Raw genomic sequence first — 17,786 nt, forward strand, 5'->3', positions numbered from 1 at the left:
CTTCTCAATCTGTATTTCTCTCCTTGAGCCCGACGCAGTCCATGTTGATGAGCCTCTGACAGCCACACAGCCTTGAAATGGCGACCAGAAATGTTCATCACGTGTACAAGGGCTCGGTATCACTCCAGGATTTTATTATTTTTCAACCGGACCGGCAGCCCATGATGCCGATGGTTGAGCTCCCTCGGAATCTCAATCCATTTTACGAGGATGGCGTCAGGATTTACGCCAAGATGATGAGCACGTTACCGGCCAACAGTGTCAAATCACTTCGTGGCACATTTAAGAGGCTACGTACGAAGAGAAAAGCGTGTGCAAAGCTGACGTAAATAACAGCATTGAATATGCTACAGAACTCTGTGAGACCAGACACCAAGACCATTGTCGAGTACCTAGGTATAGCTCTGGATCAACTGTCATTTCCATGTCACTCATCGCTCGAGCCCTGTGTGGGATTATCGACACCCGGCCATTCCTGAGCAATAATACCTCATGGACAAACCTGCAGCTTATGTGATTCTTTGGTCTAAATATTTCCCTCTTCGGTGGGCCGTCTCAGCCGGAGCCCTTGGATCCCAGAGGTGGCATTTTCAGGGCTGAGCAAATGAGCGCCGAGAGTGGAGAGGAGATGGTCAACTCCAACCAGTACGCCAACATTGAACGAGATGAACTGGAAGGCCCATTTTCGTTGGACCGATCCCCAGATTCTTACTCAGCTGCCAGAAATCAACGTATTTTGTTGTGGTATGGGTACGTCCGGAACAATGACTGGGGTCGGGACTTATCTCAAAGAGGCAAAGCCCCGGGGCCATCGGTTGTTCGAGTTGGGCATGCAAGAACTTGTTTCTCTCATTTCGATTGAAAAGGTGACAACATATCTCCTGGGGACTAAAGACTGACATTATAGATACACAGTGTATGCACCAAAGCTGGTGACGGAGTGCCCTGTCCGCGGTCTTTTGCCCTTATGTCACCCGTCGAGTTCCCATGGCGAGCGGCGGTGGACACCATCGAGGAAGTCGGATCGCCGGAATGCTACCGCTTGTGTGTTGAAATGACTGCTTTGCCGGCTTTTTAGTCAGCAGCACCGTTGGGAGTGATGCCTCCCAGCCTTGTCTATGTGGCACGAGGCTAAGGCCACGTACCCACGTAGTATACTGACTCTACGTCATTATCAGCAGATATTGTTAAGCGCTAGGTCTTAATCGTTGCAATATATGAAGGTACCATATATGTTTTATAACGAGTATGAGCCGCTGTATATCGTGTCTTTTCTTGGTTATAACGGTTGACGTAACCAACGCCGGAGCGAGCGCGACTTCGGAGGAATTCGCGGGTCTGAGTGTTCGGAGTGTGCCCCAAATCTAGTCCTTAAGGGCCCGGAACTCGGGTCCGCGCATGTGGAAGGGAAGGCCAAGGCACCTCAAATTACCCTCGCAATTCCGCAGCAGCCGGTGGTATCTACACCTGTCTACCCACTAGGTATACATTTTATATATATGGAGATTAGAAACGAAATCACTCGAAACCACCTGAACAAGCTTGGCGAGGACATATTTCACCCTCTTATTAATAAAAATCTACTAGGTATCAACACTTCTAAGTATAGACACCTATAGGTATAAACACTTAGAAGGATAATAAGGCTTAGGAGATTAAGGATAAGAATCTTAGGTATGAGTGGTTTCGCATCTATCCCGTACATGTCCGAGGACATACATGGCGCCTTCATGCGGTGGAATAATGAGTATATTGTAAAAATATGATATCACATTTTGGGCATGGACACCAGACTCGAAAGGGCGCATTGAATCTGGAGCAGCGGCCATTCGTTGACTTGGAATTCGTCAGCACCGGGGCATTCTTACAGATTCACTGCCTTGTTGGGTAATTGAGGGCCACAGTGATGCTCTTTGTGGACCCGAATACTATCAATGGCATGTCCCGTCCCGAAAAGAATGGGGCAGATAAGTGTCAGGTGGGTATTGTCCAGACGCCCAGCCGCCTCGGAGCATGCGGGCTTTCTGGGACGGACAGTGTGGGGAATCGTCTGTCTTTTGTGAATCGAATCCAATCACAGCCATTTAAACTTGTCTGCTCTCGCACAATTGTTGATAGTTTTCCTCCAAATATTCTGGCCGGTTTGTTATTTGAGTCATTGGCGTGTAAATAACATGGCGCAACTATACAAAATTGCCGTAGTCGGCGTGCGTCTTCCTCTTCTTTCGGGCTCGATCATCTCTTCAGGCTTATTAACATAGTATTAGGCAGGTGGTAATCTCGGAAAGTTCATTGTCGAGGCCTTGTTAAGCGAAAACTTTTCCGTCACAGCCATCAGTCGATCGGACTCATCAACAACGTTCGCCTCCGACGTCCAGGTTAAGAAGGTTGACTTCAAGTCGGAGGAATCACTCACAGAAGCACTCACGGGTCACGATGCGCTGGTATGTGTTATTGGTACCATGGCGACCGGTGAGCAGATGAGGCTCGTCGATGCCGCTGTGGCAGCCAAGATCAAACGGTTCATCCCGTCTGAGTACGGGTTGAACACGCGCACCGTCGGGGCATCGACCAAGTTGGGAAAGATGTTGAGCACGAAGATCGAGACAGTTGACTACTTGATCGCTAAGGCGGGAGAGTTTGACTGGTTCTCTTGGACAGGACTTGGCAACAATTTGTTTTTTGACTGGGTGAGTAAGAGACCCCATGATATCGTGGCTTCCCGCCCTCTTTTGCCTGGCTAGACTTTTCTCATTGTGAACTTCAGTCCATGAAAGCCAGCCTGCTTGGCATTGATCTCGTGGCAAAGAAGGCCACCATTGTTGACTCCGGAGACGAACCCTTCTCAACAACAAACCTGGCCCTGATCGGCCAAGCCGTTGCTGGCATCTTGAAGAAGCCTGAAGAGACTGCAAACAAGTACCTCAGTGAGTATTCTGTCTCCAACCTCCAAGACTCTAAAGCTGCCAGTAATCGTGGCACGGGAGCCGACTGCATCGTTTCTCAGGTGGTAAGATACAGAAAGAGTCTGACCCGGATCGCAGTGATCTCCTCTTTTACTACGACACAGAATGAAATCCTGAAGGTCGCAGAGGACATTTCTGGTATTAAATTCGAAACCAAACATATCACTGCAGCTGAAGCAGAGAAGTCAGCCGACGAAAATCTGTCGTCTGGAAAGGCATACGATGCATTTTGGGACTTTGTGCGCCAGTATCAATTTGCGAACGGTGCCGGTCATGCTTTGAAGGAGGAAGAGAGCGCGAATGCATTGTTGGGTCTGAAACATGGCGACTTGGTTGAAAGCATGCGAGTCATCCTCGCTGATGTCCGAGGCTAAAGTATGGTATCAATTCTTCTTGGCCTCGCTCTATTGATACAGTTATAGCAAGTCAAATATTGAAACGCGTGGTCCACAATGAAACATGAACGCGCATTATCTCTTCCTCTTTGAATTGCAACACTGGCATAGCTGTGGGGTTCCTCTCTTCGTGTTAAACAAAAGAAGTTGCTTGGCTGTCTTCTTGCAAGTTCAAGTGTAGATATGCCGGATTGCGCTAAAATCAATTACACATCCGACGCTATATACCGCCAAAATAATAGTTAAGATAAAATGAAATATTATAGTTAAAATACAATACTTGAGATATAGTACGTGATTTGGTATTTTTAATCCCCATACATGTAAAACATATACGGCGCCTTCCTATAGTAGTAAACGCCGAAGACCCAGCGTTTAAAACAAGATATAGTGCCAATAACAGTACAGAGTGAGTACAGTACGTCTGTGTGCACGTGGCCTCATTCTCGATACAATATTTACCGGATACCCACTGCCATCGACAATCTTCACACCTCGTGAAGTCATCATGAGCGAGCAAAATATACGGAAGGATGATGAATGGCTGTTTGGGATGGTAGCGGCCCAACTAATTTCGGGGAAATACTTACCTAGGAAGTATAATCTTGCAGCAGCTAGCGATATTGGTACGCGGATCCAATAAGCCCAAGGATCAATTAGGACCTTGTGAGGCCCCAAACTGTGATTAGGAGCGAGTTTGGTGAGCAGGCGGAAGATGTCTTGCACAAATGCTTCATCACGGAAGGCATTATGTTCCAAGGTTACTAAACTATCTTCTCGTCGGTCTGTCTGTCTGTCCGTCTGCCCGAAATTTTATATATATTCCTTGTAGAAATGTAATTGAACGACCAAGTGGTTTCGCTTCTATTCCGTATACGTCCGAGGACATACATGGCGCCTTCATACGGTGGTAAGCAGTCAAGACCCAGCGCTTGAAAAGAACGCAGTGTCGATAACGATAGTCATAATACGATAGGTCCTTTTTGAACGACTAAGCATCCTAATCTGTTTGATCACACCCTTCTCAACCAAGTCGAGTGATTAGAAATAGGCTGCATCTCCAAACACGCAACGAGAGGTCGATGTTTATTGGCAACTTGCTTTGATCTGGGACGCATCCAACCAGCATCGGATAGCTTTTATCAATTTAATTTCCCGACTAACGGTCAGATATTCAGACTATTTCTCCCAGACACCGTCAATTCATGGCTGAGACCCCCTGCCTGGGCCACGAATATCTCTGTCCTGTTTGAGCGACAGGCGGGTTTCCTCGCCATTCTGCGGCTGCTGCACTCTTGGCCCGGACATGTATAAAAAGCATCCTCTTATTGCCTACACAGTAGGACACAACTTGAGAGTCCCTGTCCTGTTACAACCACTTTAAACAAAATCAACCCCTTCCAAGGTTCCGAGCCAGCTTGGTGTGTCCCCATACTTGGACCTAGGTACCCGACATGGGAGAGATAAGCGGCAACTCGCTGTTCTGTAAACTCTACTTTGTTTTCGCTAGCCATGTCTTCAGCCTGGAAATGGCTGGTGGTGGAAAGTTAGAATCACCTTATGAGAGCGCCATGTATGTCCTTGGGCATATGCGGAATAGAAGGGAAACTAGTTAAAGCTAGAATCTGTTCTACTAAACAAACAGGCGCCGCCAACACTCACTCTAACCTCCGCGCCGGTCTCGATAACACCCTGTATGTGACACTGGTACAAGGTAAGGTTTCCGGTCAGCAGGTGCACCACAGGTGCACCAGCCTCGATCTCCATTCCTAGTTCGCCAGCAGCCGCCGCTCTGGCAATCTCTCCTCCTGGAAGCCCGCCTCCAGCCAGAACGGTGCTGGCGTGAAGACGCCCTTCATTCTGTCCATTGACACGTCAGCCGTGACAGTCGTATTCCCGATGAGCCACACGTGACAGCATGTGCATTGTGATCAGTACAACAGCCCCTTACACTCTTGATTACTGCCGCCTAGTACCGGTTCGCAGCATGTCCGGTTCGGGGAAAGCAACGGAAGTATGAAAATCGTCTGTTATATAATTGTTTCTGGTGGTCAGAGTTCATAATAAGGCTGGTACTGTCTCCGACATGACTCCTCAAGCATTGATCAAGCGGTCAAATAGAATGCAATGGGCATGCGCTCGTGGCATAATAAACATTCTGTTCCCTGACGCAGCAGAGATCATGAGTCTTTTGACACAGCCTCTGGCAAGCTCGGTCAATCCTCGCTCTGCCTCTAAGCCACGGTCTTGCGCTACTCTGGTGGCTCAGAGAAGACATTGAACCGAAAGAAACGACTCCTTGACTCATCTCAGCTGACACTATAAGTACCGGCCTCTCCCTTGTGAAATGGGCAACATTTATGAAAATTGCGCTAAGACAAAAACGAACATAAACTTCACAATTAACATACAGGATCGATACCGAGCGGAGATCCCCGGGTTTCCATCTCAGGCGGCAGCAACGCTGTTCGTTGTTCTAGGCTATCCCGTCGAGCGTGGTTTCAGGGGTCATGCTGCCAGAAATCAGATCCTTGGTGGCATCTTAAATCTGAAGCACCCGGCTCTCGCCGTCAATTTATCACACCTTCATCGACATGGCCCAGCGTGCAACGATTTGTATGACCAGGTGTCCTCGGCCCGAAGATGGGTCAGATGGCCTTCGACGAGATACGACGCCCTTTCAGGGATGAGGGAAATCCTGAGGCGAACAGTCAGTTGCCCGCGCGGCCCAGAGCCTCAAGCTTGCCTGCCAACTTGTCAACACACCTGCCTTTGTGCCTATAGTGTATAAGCCGGCTTCCAGACCGTTGCCACTAGCCTCACACTTGCGAGTCCAACTGCTAAACCTGGTCGCCTCGGGTCAGAATCTCCCGACCATCGTGAGATAGCCTCGAGGGCAAGAGGGGTTTCTCATGCCTGTCTCGGCGACGGTGCAGTTCGAGCAGCAAGCCGAGATCGAACCGAGGACTTGTTTGTACAGAGCGGAGAAGTTTCGCGGAAACTCCGGCCAGCTTTGCCTGCCGCCCGGCCAGGATGCAGGAGAAAACGAACTGGGTAACTTGTTTACACTACTTACCCAGGCAGAGGTGTGTGTCGGGAGTTGCCCAAGAATATCCCACCCTCGGACCCCATCGGGCACGTCCGCTCTCTTTTCTCTCCGTGGAGGAGGGACCCGTGGGGTTGTTCTCCAGGTGTTCCACTGCTACCCGAAGATGCAAAAGCTGAGGGAGGCTCCAGGGCAGTTGGGGCAGGGTTGCATTGGGAGTTCGGTTTAGGCATTCCCGCGGGCGTGTCAGTCGCTGATTACAGCGATGATCCTGTCACAGCGGGGCAGTTTACACGTCGTATGTGGGCATCAGTTCATTTCTGCAGTAGCTCCCGGTCGAGATGACGCCTGGCAGCCTCTGTGCACGTTGATCTTGGTAGTATCAATCTACAAAGCTGCTGCCTTTAAGCTCCTGGCCTCGAGTCAGGCGGCGGTGAACTGTCTGCCGTCGCATTCAGCGCCTTGGGGGAAAACTGAGGCTTCCGCGCAGTCGTGGTGGGGGTCAACTCTCACTCACGACCACCGCCAAGGCAAGTTCACTGAGCCGAGGAGCACATTTCCAAGGTTGATTGTGATACATCACGCAGTATATCCACTTTGATATCGTGATTGATGATATTTGCATTAGACGGCGACCAAAGCCCAACCAACACGCGACTCGTCCACGTCTTCGGCCGTTCCAAGGTTCACATCGGTTGGCCCGGTCAGCGAAGGTCTAAGTGGGTGCGAGTCAACCCCGGTCGCTGATGGCTAGCGAGAGCTTGAGCTTAACGTCAGCGTCAGTGTCAAGCCGCCAGCAGCGGGTGGCCAAGTTGCAGTGCCGTTTGGAATATACGCGAGGGGAGAACACCAACACACCCGGTGTGCCTGGTCTTGCGCCAAGTGCCACGTACCGACATACCGCCCAGAACATTGGCCGGTGCCGCCGCTGCGGTTGGATACTGTGTGTCTTGGAATGATGACTTGAACAATTTTCCAGCTTCATGCCATCGTCTGATGTGGTCTCGTCCAGTGCCACAATATGCTTCGCGCTAAGCCTAGTACAAAAGGGTGATTGCAACGAGGTACCCGGATGCCAATTGTGAAAGCGGTCAATCTCCAGGGTTTCTATGCAATGGGATACTCTGATCTATGGTGCCTTGGGGCCTAGCGGAACAACCTGTTTTGACTATCTCGACCTAAGTCTCGGTGAGAACGTCAGAATACCGTGATCACCGGCTCGTGGCGTGATGCATTCGAGAGCACACGCATTGCAACGTTCGGGTACCTGGGATCTAAACACGCTGCCCAAATCTAGGGTTATGTGCACGAGTCAGCTGCAAGCTGCCATATTCTTCACCATCCAGTCGCTTCTAAACGGATGCATACATCCTCGCCATCCGAGTGGCTCGCCGGCAGAGGTAAAGACTGCAATCGGAGCCAGCCAAACGCCAAAACGATGACCTTGATGTGACTCGGCAAACACTACTAGAGATCCTGCTCCATCCATCCTTTCCCGTTATCCGCAGATCATATATCCCTGCACGGTTGTTGCTGCCCAGGGCACGCTCCCGTCTTATACCGGCGTTTGCCACCTTGGCCGTCCCAACGCCACGAAATTGCTTTACCATACCTAAACTGCTATTTACAATTGCTTTCGCAAGCCAGCCATTACCTACCTCAACAAGAAGGCCGATTTCCAGATGTGATGTTTCGAGCCCGAGATCGTGGACCTGCCGCCTTGCCTCCTGTCTCTGTGCATCCGCATCGCCGTTGAGGGTCGATATCGAGTCGGCTCATCAGATGGATCACCACACGCCGGTGGTGGGAACTGTTATTAGCGTGGTGGTGTCTCTGGTGTCCCTTACCATCATCTCCTCGTTCCTCAGTGGGTCTCTCTCCACCCTGGCGGCCCGGTCCACCATTGTCGTTTTGACTTGGCTTGAGTCCTGCCACACCACCAAAGGGACTAGCTGAGCTGACCGCGAACGCCTGACGATAGCCCAGAAATATGCTGCCGTCAAGTCATGGCGAATGCTGCCATGTGCCATGTGGCGTACGTACCCATTCCATTCTCACTTAAGCCCAGGGAGGTTGTGACTCGGCAAAGCTATGATCAGACGAGCTGACGCAGGCGTGTTGTCATTACCTACACAGTCGTGGTGGCAGTATATGTTGACTCCTTCCTCTTCGTCTTCGTAACGGCCATTCTGAAGTATGGATTGGGCGTGAATTCGGCATATGCCGTTTGTGACGCAGCTATATTACTGTGTCTCGTCGGCTATGTTAGCACCAAGGTGAGCTGAGATCATGGAGCTTGAGAATGTGTCACTGCTAATCATGACTTTGTAGGTTGTAAGTCTCAGGACATGATCGAAGAAACTGAACCCTACCCATGCATGTCGACTAAGTTCACTGACTTGGTGCTTTGTAGCTCATCTACCTCTTCCTGGTAGAAAAGGCGGTACGTCTCAGTCACTTGAAATTGAGGCAGTGTGAGCTCTGTGGAGCTAACTAAGCACAGTTCATTATTCGAGGAGGGATGAAGCCCAGGCTCAGGTCCAAGATGTGGGTCTTCAATGCTTTTGGCATGTTGGGTATGTCCGCCTCATTTGTATCACTGAAACTCATCTACTCACATCTGAGCAGGTTTATACAGCATCGTTATCATTCTGAATTTCGTTTAGTGAGCTCCAACCCCGATGGCTCCTCAACAATATGAAACTGCTCTAACTGGTCTACTTCCTAGTCGCATCGCACATCTCGATAGAAATGGCATGTGTGTCATTGGGATGGAGCGTCCGGCGTTGTTGCCGCTGATCATTTTTGATTTGGTTGTCAACGTATGCATTGCCCGTTTCTCCTCTGCCCCTCTCCTGAAGTCTGGGCCGTGACTGACAGTGTACCTAGGTTTATTTGACCACATTGTTTTTGATACCCCTTTCGAGTATGTGGATGTCAAAGAAATCTAACTTGACGGAAGTGCTTTCCTTTACTGACGATGGGTAGGTCTTCATTCCTTCAGGAACGTGCAACTCTCGCAGCCGAGTCTGGAGCTGCGCAAGATTGCACTCCGGACTTTTATCGGATCGCTCTGTACCCTGACGAGCAGTATTGTGTGAGTGGCGGTCGCTATTCCTTTTCTTCACGTGTATGGAAGGAAGTCTCTAATTCGGCGTACAGGAATCTGTCCGTCCTGACAGCCTTAAATGGAGAGCCGGGTTGGGTCTGTCTCCTGTGCTGCAATTGCGACGGTGTGTATTCTTGCCCTCATCTCAGAAGCAAAAGAGTTCTAACAAAATTGGGGAAAGTCCTCTTCTCTGCGATAATGGTCCATTGGGTGACATACCACGATCATGTTGGCAGCCACAAAGGCAGATCACCAGCGACATCGAACAACGAGCGGTCTCGTCAAAATGGACGGCGCAGCCACAACGAGAGCGCAGGTCTCTCATCAACCGACGGAGGGACCTTTGCCCTGCGCAACTCTGTCCCACCGCTCTACCCAGACCCAAACCAGTTCCCGTACCAATACCGCATGTATCCGAGGTACAACCCGAAAGGCATGGTGGAGGATATCGACATCGCCGATTTGCGTTACGACCACCATCGGGAGCTATTCGACATTGAGAGGGGCCCAAGGCCGGGGGAGCAGGATCAGTCTGACGCTGAGCGCCGTCCGGCAGGCGGCGGGGCCGAGTCGGTGGCCGAATCCGGCCAGAGCCTGGTGGGCTGCACCGAGATGATCAGCGGCAGCAGCAAGGGGACGTCAAACATGGATGAGAGCCCGCAGAGCGGAGAATGCTCGTCTACTTCAATGGAAGGTACTAGAATGCCTTGCCAGGGTTGAATGTTTACATCAAGAAACAACGGCGTTTATACCCCCCGAACAGCCGCAGCTCCTAATGCGCCATCTCGTGAGCAAATCTTTTGGATTTCTCGGCTTTCACAGCGACACGCAGCCGCCCGTGCTATCTTCCACGAATATACCGCCATAAATCTGACCCTCGTTAAGTGGGGACTCCTGGAACCCGCTATTGACGACATCGTCGGTCCCAGTGGGCTTCTTGATCATTCCTAGTTGGAATTGACCTTCACCGGACAAGTCAGCAGGCACAAAGCCGGTGACCGCTTTCAGGGCCGCATCGCCGAGGGAGTAGTAGATCTGGACGAGGCTACGGAGCAAGGCGTGTTAGTGACAGCCGTTGGACCCAGAGATGAGCTAAGACCTACTTGGAATCGATGTCCAACGTGATGGCAAAGTTTTGCCAGCACGTAAAGTCGATCGGGACGGACCACAGTAGCTTGGAATTGCGGTCGAAGAACTTGAAGGTGTCCGCTGGCATGTCTGGGTATGCGAGCATCTGCCCCGTCTGGAACATGATTTGGTCTCTTGAGTAATCGGCAGCCTCGTGCCAGACGTTCAGATACTCGTGGCTCAGGTTCAGTGCGCGCGCGGAGTCCTGCTTGACACTCCAGTGCAGTGTTCTGAGGCCCTGGTAGCCTAGGCTGCCCTCGTTGGTATCGTTGGCAAACTGGAGCCCCGCGCGGCGGAAGCCGTACTGTTTCTGGAAAATGGACTCGTCGCTGATGGTGACCTCCACGGACTTGTACGATGCGTTATCGAATCGCGAGTTTGGGACCTCCGGGAAGAGCAGGATATCGCTCCATGTCAGGTTGTTGCCCTTGACATAGCCCGAGTTGAAGAGGTCGTTGTTGACGTCAAAGTCAGTGGGGGCAGCTGAAGCGGGAATCCGACCCTCGAGGACCACAGGGCATTTGACGCTGCCAGACATGAGCGATCTGGCGCCGGATGGAACAGCGGCGACGGCCGTCGCTCCGAGGGTCATGAGCAGCGACACGGAAAACATCTTGTGACTACGGCGATATAAACGAGGCCTGGCTCAGGAAAAGGAACGAATGAATGAGTTGGATGGAGAGGGGATTGGTAACAAGGCGAAGCTCGATTGATTTAGAAGCCTGGCCATCCTGTTGGCTTATATAGTCTCGTGCATGTTGAATCTCGCGATTTACATAGCACACGTAACGGAGATTACTGCCGGTTGAATATGGAAGAATTGAGTCAAGGTTGGCTACAGGGATTCAGCGATGCTGCTTGGCGGAAACTAAGGGACCGTACCCTCCGCGATTTCCCTGTGAAGTTCCCGACGTAGCGCGCGCCGGGGATCCCTTGGGGGCAAGGAATCTTGGGTGAGCCCCTATATCGATCACGGGTATCCATCGATCAAATGTCAACTGGTTTTGATCCGCCGGATCCGAACCGTAGATCTGTCAACCTTGATGCTCGATTCAGTCCTAGTTCATCGCTGCCCCTTGGAAAACCGGGTCTGCTAATATGGGGTTGACGCCCCTGAACCTTTCAAGACATTTCTGGGAAACTTTAACTGATGCCACTGTTCCATAGGCGTGGCTTGTTCCTGGCTAGTCGCTATTCCAGACTTCCCGTTAGGGTTCAGCGTGCCGAAGATGCGGGCAGACGGACCAGGTGCTCCCACCATCAGCGGCATAGCCGGGCCCCTGAATGGCACAGTACCTAGACATCAGACAGCCCTTCACTCTTAGGACTGATCTAGCCTCTATCTAGCCTTTCGAGGAAATCGGCCATGTGTATGCCTCAGTGAAGTTCATAATTATGTTTGGTGACTGTGGGACGGAGAAGAATCTCTTTGATCCGGATTACCCCGGGGGCCAACTGGTAGGACAGCGGAGATAGATTCTATTACTCAGTAGCTAGGTAGTCTGGGCAGATGCACCAGATATCCGCAGCGTAGTAATGTTGGGGATCCGCTTTCAGCCCTGCCAAGCCATTTTATAAATGTTTCAACAAACCCGGCTTCGGGCCGCGCCATCAAAACACTGAGGTTCTGGTGTGCCCAGCCTGGGGTGCTCAGGTGTCCAGGAGGCGAGGACGCAGGTAAGACTGAGAGTGCTACGTACGATTCAGATCAGGTCGTACTACCAACCCTTGGGAAATTTGGGTACACTAAAGACCAACTGCATTGTGTCTGCCACTAATATGACGTGCCGCCTTGGGGACCATCTTAACCTGGTTCCGTTGGCTACATGTACTTAAGTATGACTGCGGGTTGGCTGGTTGGCAGGCTCGGCTTTTACCTTTGGGGAAGGTGGTGCGCAAGTGCGGTCTAAAACAGGTGACCATTTCTGACGGGACTGTTCAGCTCTTTGTGGCTCGCCGTCTTGCCGTATTGCTGTCTTTCTATCTTTCCCTCACCCCAAAGCACGCATCAGAGCATTCAATATCGCCCTTTCGAAACACTTCTATACTTTGTCAAGAACCTCCTGCTTGTCATAATGAAACACAGGCAACGCAATAAGGACGTCCGCCACGTCATAGGCGCTCGCATGGCATGCTTGCGACTCCAGCTCACCCAGAGTCTCACACCCCTCCTGCGCAAAGAGACCCGGCTTCTCCTGGAGATGCACTCCGTAGCACTTGAAGAGCAAGACTTGGCTTCCGAGGTAAACATTCTCAAAAACCTTGATCGTCTACATAAACAACTTGTGCAACACTGGTGCAAGGTCTACAAGAACCCTCTGTGTCACTCGTTTCTTTTGGCAGACATGATCCAATGTCAGACGCACTTGGCAGAAATGCTTCTACACGACTATGTTGGTGAGTCCTATAGTCCGACAGAGTGGGCTTCCAACAGGGCCGAGACAATCAGACAAAAGAAAGCGGCCGAGAGGTACACGAGCTCCGACGACTTGACACAGGCGCACGATAGCGACAGCGACAGCTCGGACGCGCATGACAGCGGCGGTTCCGAGGTACATGAAAGCAAGAGTTCGGACGCGCATGACAGCGACGGCCCAGAGGCGCATGATGCTGACAGCTCGGAGCCGGATGCCGATAACGAAGACTTGAAGGGGGATTACCATGATGGAATTGTCTTTCCACTGAACGAATTGGCACTCAACGTCGCGCACGCGGAAGAAAGGCTATTCTCTGCCGAAGCAGAACAGCTAAGAATGCGCTCTGGTGCTGGTTATGTTACGGAGCTCATCCGCCGGACCGACTGGAAGAAACTGGCCGAAACCCTCCTGAACGATCGCGAGCTTGCTGGGGATCTATTCAGCGAAGAGCCCATGCTTAACGACTGTTTTGACAACAAGACATCCAAAAAGGTTCTCGATGGGATCAACAAAGTCGAGCGCAAGTACTTTGTGGAATTATCCAGCCCCTCTAAATATACGATCAGCAAACACGCGATGGACCTATCGGCCAGATATTCTCCCAACAGCCCTAACTGTGCCTCATTACCGCTGTCGGGGACTGAGAAGCCAACAGATGTTTCCAGAAAGGATCGCGCACGGGGCGTTCTCGGCGCTATCGCCGGCGGAATCAAGGGCCTAGGAACAGCAGGCCCACAGGGGAACTCGCGAGCGAGTTCAGGTCCTACCTCCACGAATGACTCTAAACTAGATGAGAGGGCTTTGTTGATGAATTTGGAGGACATCTGATTACACATGGCTCTGGTTCCATTTGTGATTTTACTCTCACGGCGGCAGCAGCAGTACCCGAGGAGCTTGGAGTTGGGCGTGTTGAGAATGCATCTCCTTTGTGGTCACTAAGTAGGCGTCTGTCAGTTCTTCCCATATTACGACGTTTCGTGAGTTGTGAAATGAGATTAAAGGACTATCATCCTTATACCTCTGATTCAGAAGGTCTTTCGGTGTAGTCAACCTGAGTACCTTCGACATGCTCGCTGGAATATCTCACTGGCAGCTGACTGCTTGAGAACCTGCTTGTGATTTAATTTAATTTGCAACTCAGCTAGGCTATCCTGCGTTTTTGCTTGTGATATGGTCCATTGCTGTTGGAAGACAATGTATTTCATATACAAAAGTCCTCCTTATCGTTCCTTCTGTTCTATTCTAGACGATAAAAGCCCGGCTGTATAAATTGGAAAGACTTCAATGTTATTTAAAATCATGTACATGCATATTTCAACATTGACTTGGCAGCTCAGAAAGTTTAATACTCATATCTGATCTGCTAAGATCAGGGGAAGTATTTCTCGATTTCCCTCTCGACGAAATCCTCAAAGCTCGTCGGCTTGTTTGCCGTCAGATTCTCTACATTCTTGCTTGCCGGAAGAAAGTCCTCGTCAGCGTACAGCAGACTCGTGTCTCCCATAGACTTGACCAAAGACTGCGCGATGAAATCGGGAACGCCCTTCGCTTCAAGCGTCCCGGTGTACTCCTCTTCCGTGAGCTCCACAGTCTCAACAACGGGCTTCCCTTTGCGTCCCAGACACGTGTTGATGATCTCCCACATGCTCGTCTGCGACAGCCGACGCGGCCCGCTGATAAACTGGACATCCTTGAGCTCGCCAGACGACCTGTGGGCTGGCCTGGTCAGGACGGTGGCGCAGACCCTCCCTATATCCTGCGGGTCAATGGGGTCGTGGAGCTGTTCGGGCGCAAAGATTTTCGCCGTGGTCTTGGACGGCTCGAGGTACAGGCGGAAGGGGTTGCTGGCAAAAAAGCCCGGCCGCACGGCCGTGTGCTGCATGCCCAGATCTTCGAGGCTTATCTCGACCTGGGCGTGATGCCACGGGATGAAGGTGGACCTTGGGATGGCCCTGATGTCACCCCTCACCGCGGAAGTAGAGAGGAAGACGGTGTGCTGGATCCCGGCGTCGCGCATGGCCTGCAGAGCAGACCGCATGCCATCTCGAGAGTGGGTGGCGTAGATGTAGGCGGCTGTGGCAGCTGACTCCTTCACAGCTGCGGCCAGGGACACGGGGTCTGTGAGATCCGCATGCAGACGCTTCATGTCGGATTCGGTCTCCTCCTCCTTCCCAAGCCATGTGTTTTGCTTGTTGATGTCCCGCATGCCCAGCCAGACTTTGGCTCCACTAGAGCTAGCACAGCGGGCGACGGCTGAGCCAACCTCGCCGGTTGCGCCGAAGATAAGGACGTTCTTGAAGATCGATGTCGACATTTTTGCACTTAGGTAGCAACAAGGGCAAAGCTGCTGGCCTCGGGATGTGAAAGTGTCAGAGAATTTTGGGCTGAAGTTTAGAGATCCACGTTCACCTGACAGGTCATTGCATGTGGTCTTTATATGACTGCTATGCCGGCGTGCCACGGGCTTTTACTTGTGTCGAGGATTCCCGAGGTCTAGCCAACGGCGCCGTCAAGACGATACCCCCTTAGCCTTGTCTGTGCGTCACAACGCAGAGGGCACGTAAGTCACCTATCATATTTTTACCACTGTTATTAATGCTCTAGGTATGTTTTTTAAACGAGAGGTCTTGAGCGTTTACCACCGTGTGTAGGCGTCATGTAGGTCTACGGACGTATGCGGAATAGAAGCGAAACCAATTGTATTCTTAGCGACAAATCGGCAGGATTCCTTGACGCGCTAAAGGCATTGATTGGCATAGGTACTCTAGAATGGAGACCGGAACTCGGCTGGTTACTTCATTCCTCGGATTCGGACAACGTCGGACAGCAGCGGTAGGAAACGTCTTTCTTAAAACGCGGGGAGGGGTTTGTTCTCGTGCGGGTCGTACTCCGTACTGTGTATATGATATCCGAGACCCTTTGCTCTCGGGGCTGCGCTATCCGATGCTTATGCGAAGAGCGAGCCCAACCTCTTGCGGCGACCCGTGGACGCGAACGTGCCTCGCCCCGGGGCCGCCCCTACCCTATTCTGGAACTAAGCTGCCTTCGGCGATTCATGTTGACATCATGTTTGCTACACTAATTCTTCGATATATGAGGGCGGCCAGCTAGTTGAGCACACCAGGTACTGCATATTGTAGATAAAAGACTAAATGAGGCAGCTCCAGAACAAAACGAGTGCTTGATTACTTGGTGACGTCCGACCAACGGATTCAGCCATACCTTCCAAGTTCGATTCAGCCACCCAGACAACCCACCAACACCACCGACTCTCTATTAATGAACGAGCATAGATGGGGCAGAGGCAGTTGAGAACTTGTGACTTTGTAGCCTGATTGCTATTTCGGGTGACACACTGTTTAAATATTCAATCTGATGATGAAAATAGCTTAGAAACTCTCACAGATTGACGCGATAGGATGCGTCTACATAGGTATTCGGCACGGCTTTGACCTTGTTCCGAGCCGCATTTATAGCAATGGAATAATGGACAAAGCTTAATTCACTGGGCTTCAAATGGAATCCTTTTTCGATATGTAGGGATAAGTTGGCCGCTGTAACATTTCACATCCGTAGAGAAGTCACCTGCTCAAGTCGTTCCAATTTGATGTCTGCTATAGTGCTAGACCCTCTAGATTGAATTGATTTCATGGTTTTCTTCGCACAACATTCCCCTGTAGAAATCACCCAAGACCAGGACTGAAAGAGGCATGTGGCGGTCGACATCGCTAGCTGCCATGTTCCAGGGCGTGTAACGCAAGTAGAATTAACTTTCAATTTCAGCCACCATGATGATGGAGGACTATTTATGTCCTGGCAGGGATTTGAAGAGTCAGCCAAAGCCATTGATGCCAAAATGGTGTGGAATCCTCAAAATCTAAAGTTGAAATTGATTGATGTTCGGCCGTGTCCATTTCCCAAATGCTCATTTTCCCACGCCGGTCACTGTGAATCAAACCGTGGGCGAGGCAGCAAGGTTAACCCATATTAGAACTACAATTATTAAAGAGCTCTCTTTAGCATAGGTTTCGAGTTAGATCAACAGCTTCGGTCATGCTTGATGACACGGACGAAGTCACGGCCTTTGAGCGGGAACAACCCTTGGGACCGCAGAACACTATTGCATGGTGAAATCAGCCTTAAAGTTGTCGCGACTCAAGAGCAACGGCTGGGATGTGTGCTGAAACCGTGACGTGGTTTGTGTGGTCATTTGCTCTTGGATTCTCTGAAAGTGGCTCGTCTCTACTGCTGGTCGTACCGAACTCAGTCCACATCTGGACTGGAGGACATGATCACGATTCTTTCTACTCTGTGTTTTATTTCTGGAGATCTGGTGTTTCTCCGAAGTTGTGTCCAGGGCTCAAAGGCAGTCCCGATGTAACGGTCCAAGATCTGCTGTGACCTGCCCGAGCGCACCAGCCCCTGATCTGCGTCGACTCATGTCACAACTCAAAACCCCCACGCTGGGGCAGGACCCTGTTGTCGAGATTTGAAAGCTTGAGAAATAGAAGCATGCATTGGAAAACGAGTGGTTGAATTTTCTCACGCTAGGTAGAGGCAGAACACGTCACGATCGAGACGGTTCTCGGGTTGGATCAAGTATGTAAATATGGTTCAGCCCGTCGTGTGGAGAATTAACCATGAAGCAGGCACCATCCTCTTCAGCAGACCGAGCCCTGGAGTTACTGGTGCAAGGGCGCCTGGGGTAGTCTAAACTTGGCAGGT

The 17,786-nt window shown here is 51.1% G+C and overlaps 5 protein-coding genes across 5 annotated transcripts; 3 read left to right on the plus strand and 2 right to left on the minus strand.

Annotated features, from left to right (window-relative positions):
* Positions 1-77: 77 nt before the first annotated feature.
* KVR01_005189 (uncharacterized protein) lies at positions 78-1,078 on the plus strand (the record flags this gene model as incomplete). The annotated part of the gene is made up of 4 exons (XM_044788136.1): positions 78-273; positions 354-513; positions 617-823; positions 916-1,078. 4 exons carry the CDS (start codon positions 78-80, stop codon positions 1,076-1,078), a joined length of 726 nt encoding a protein of 241 aa, XP_044645634.1.
* A 1,096-nt stretch (positions 1,079-2,174) lies between these two features.
* Positions 2,175-3,340, plus strand: KVR01_005704 (uncharacterized protein; the record flags this gene model as incomplete). Its single annotated transcript, XM_044781534.1, has 4 exons — positions 2,175-2,207; positions 2,268-2,690; positions 2,768-2,927; positions 3,045-3,340. The coding sequence occupies 4 exons, from the start codon at positions 2,175-2,177 to the stop codon at positions 3,338-3,340; spliced, it is 912 nt and encodes a 303-aa protein (XP_044646149.1).
* Positions 3,341-10,332: 6,992 nt separating this feature from the next.
* KVR01_005057 (uncharacterized protein) lies at positions 10,333-11,257 on the minus strand (the record flags this gene model as incomplete). Its single annotated transcript, XM_044792218.1, has 2 exons — positions 10,333-10,561; positions 10,620-11,257. 2 exons carry the CDS (start codon positions 11,255-11,257, stop codon positions 10,333-10,335), a joined length of 867 nt encoding a protein of 288 aa, XP_044645502.1.
* A 1,361-nt stretch (positions 11,258-12,618) lies between these two features.
* KVR01_005669 (uncharacterized protein) lies at positions 12,619-14,085 on the plus strand. Its single transcript, XM_044784768.1, has one exon. The coding sequence runs from the start codon at positions 12,720-12,722 to the stop codon at positions 13,887-13,889; it is 1,170 nt and encodes a 389-aa protein (XP_044646114.1). The 5' UTR covers positions 12,619-12,719; the 3' UTR covers positions 13,890-14,085.
* A 345-nt stretch (positions 14,086-14,430) lies between these two features.
* Positions 14,431-15,375, minus strand: KVR01_005330 (uncharacterized protein; the record flags this gene model as incomplete). Its single annotated transcript, XM_044787975.1, has 1 exon — positions 14,431-15,375. The coding sequence occupies one exon, from the start codon at positions 15,373-15,375 to the stop codon at positions 14,431-14,433; it is 945 nt and encodes a 314-aa protein (XP_044645775.1).
* Positions 15,376-17,786: the final 2,411 nt, after the last annotated feature.

The sequence above is a fragment of the Diaporthe batatas genome (genome assembly GCF_019321695.1).
Source record: "Diaporthe batatas strain CRI 302-4 chromosome Unknown Contig00005, whole genome shotgun sequence".
NCBI lineage: Eukaryota > Fungi > Ascomycota > Sordariomycetes > Diaporthales > Diaporthaceae > Diaporthe > Diaporthe batatas.

What these genes read in the sequence shown, in the direction of transcription:
- KVR01_005669 (XM_044784768.1), top strand. Translation starts at nt 12,720, where the DNA reads ATGAAACACAGGCAACGCAATAAGGACGTCCGCCACGTCATAGGCGCT.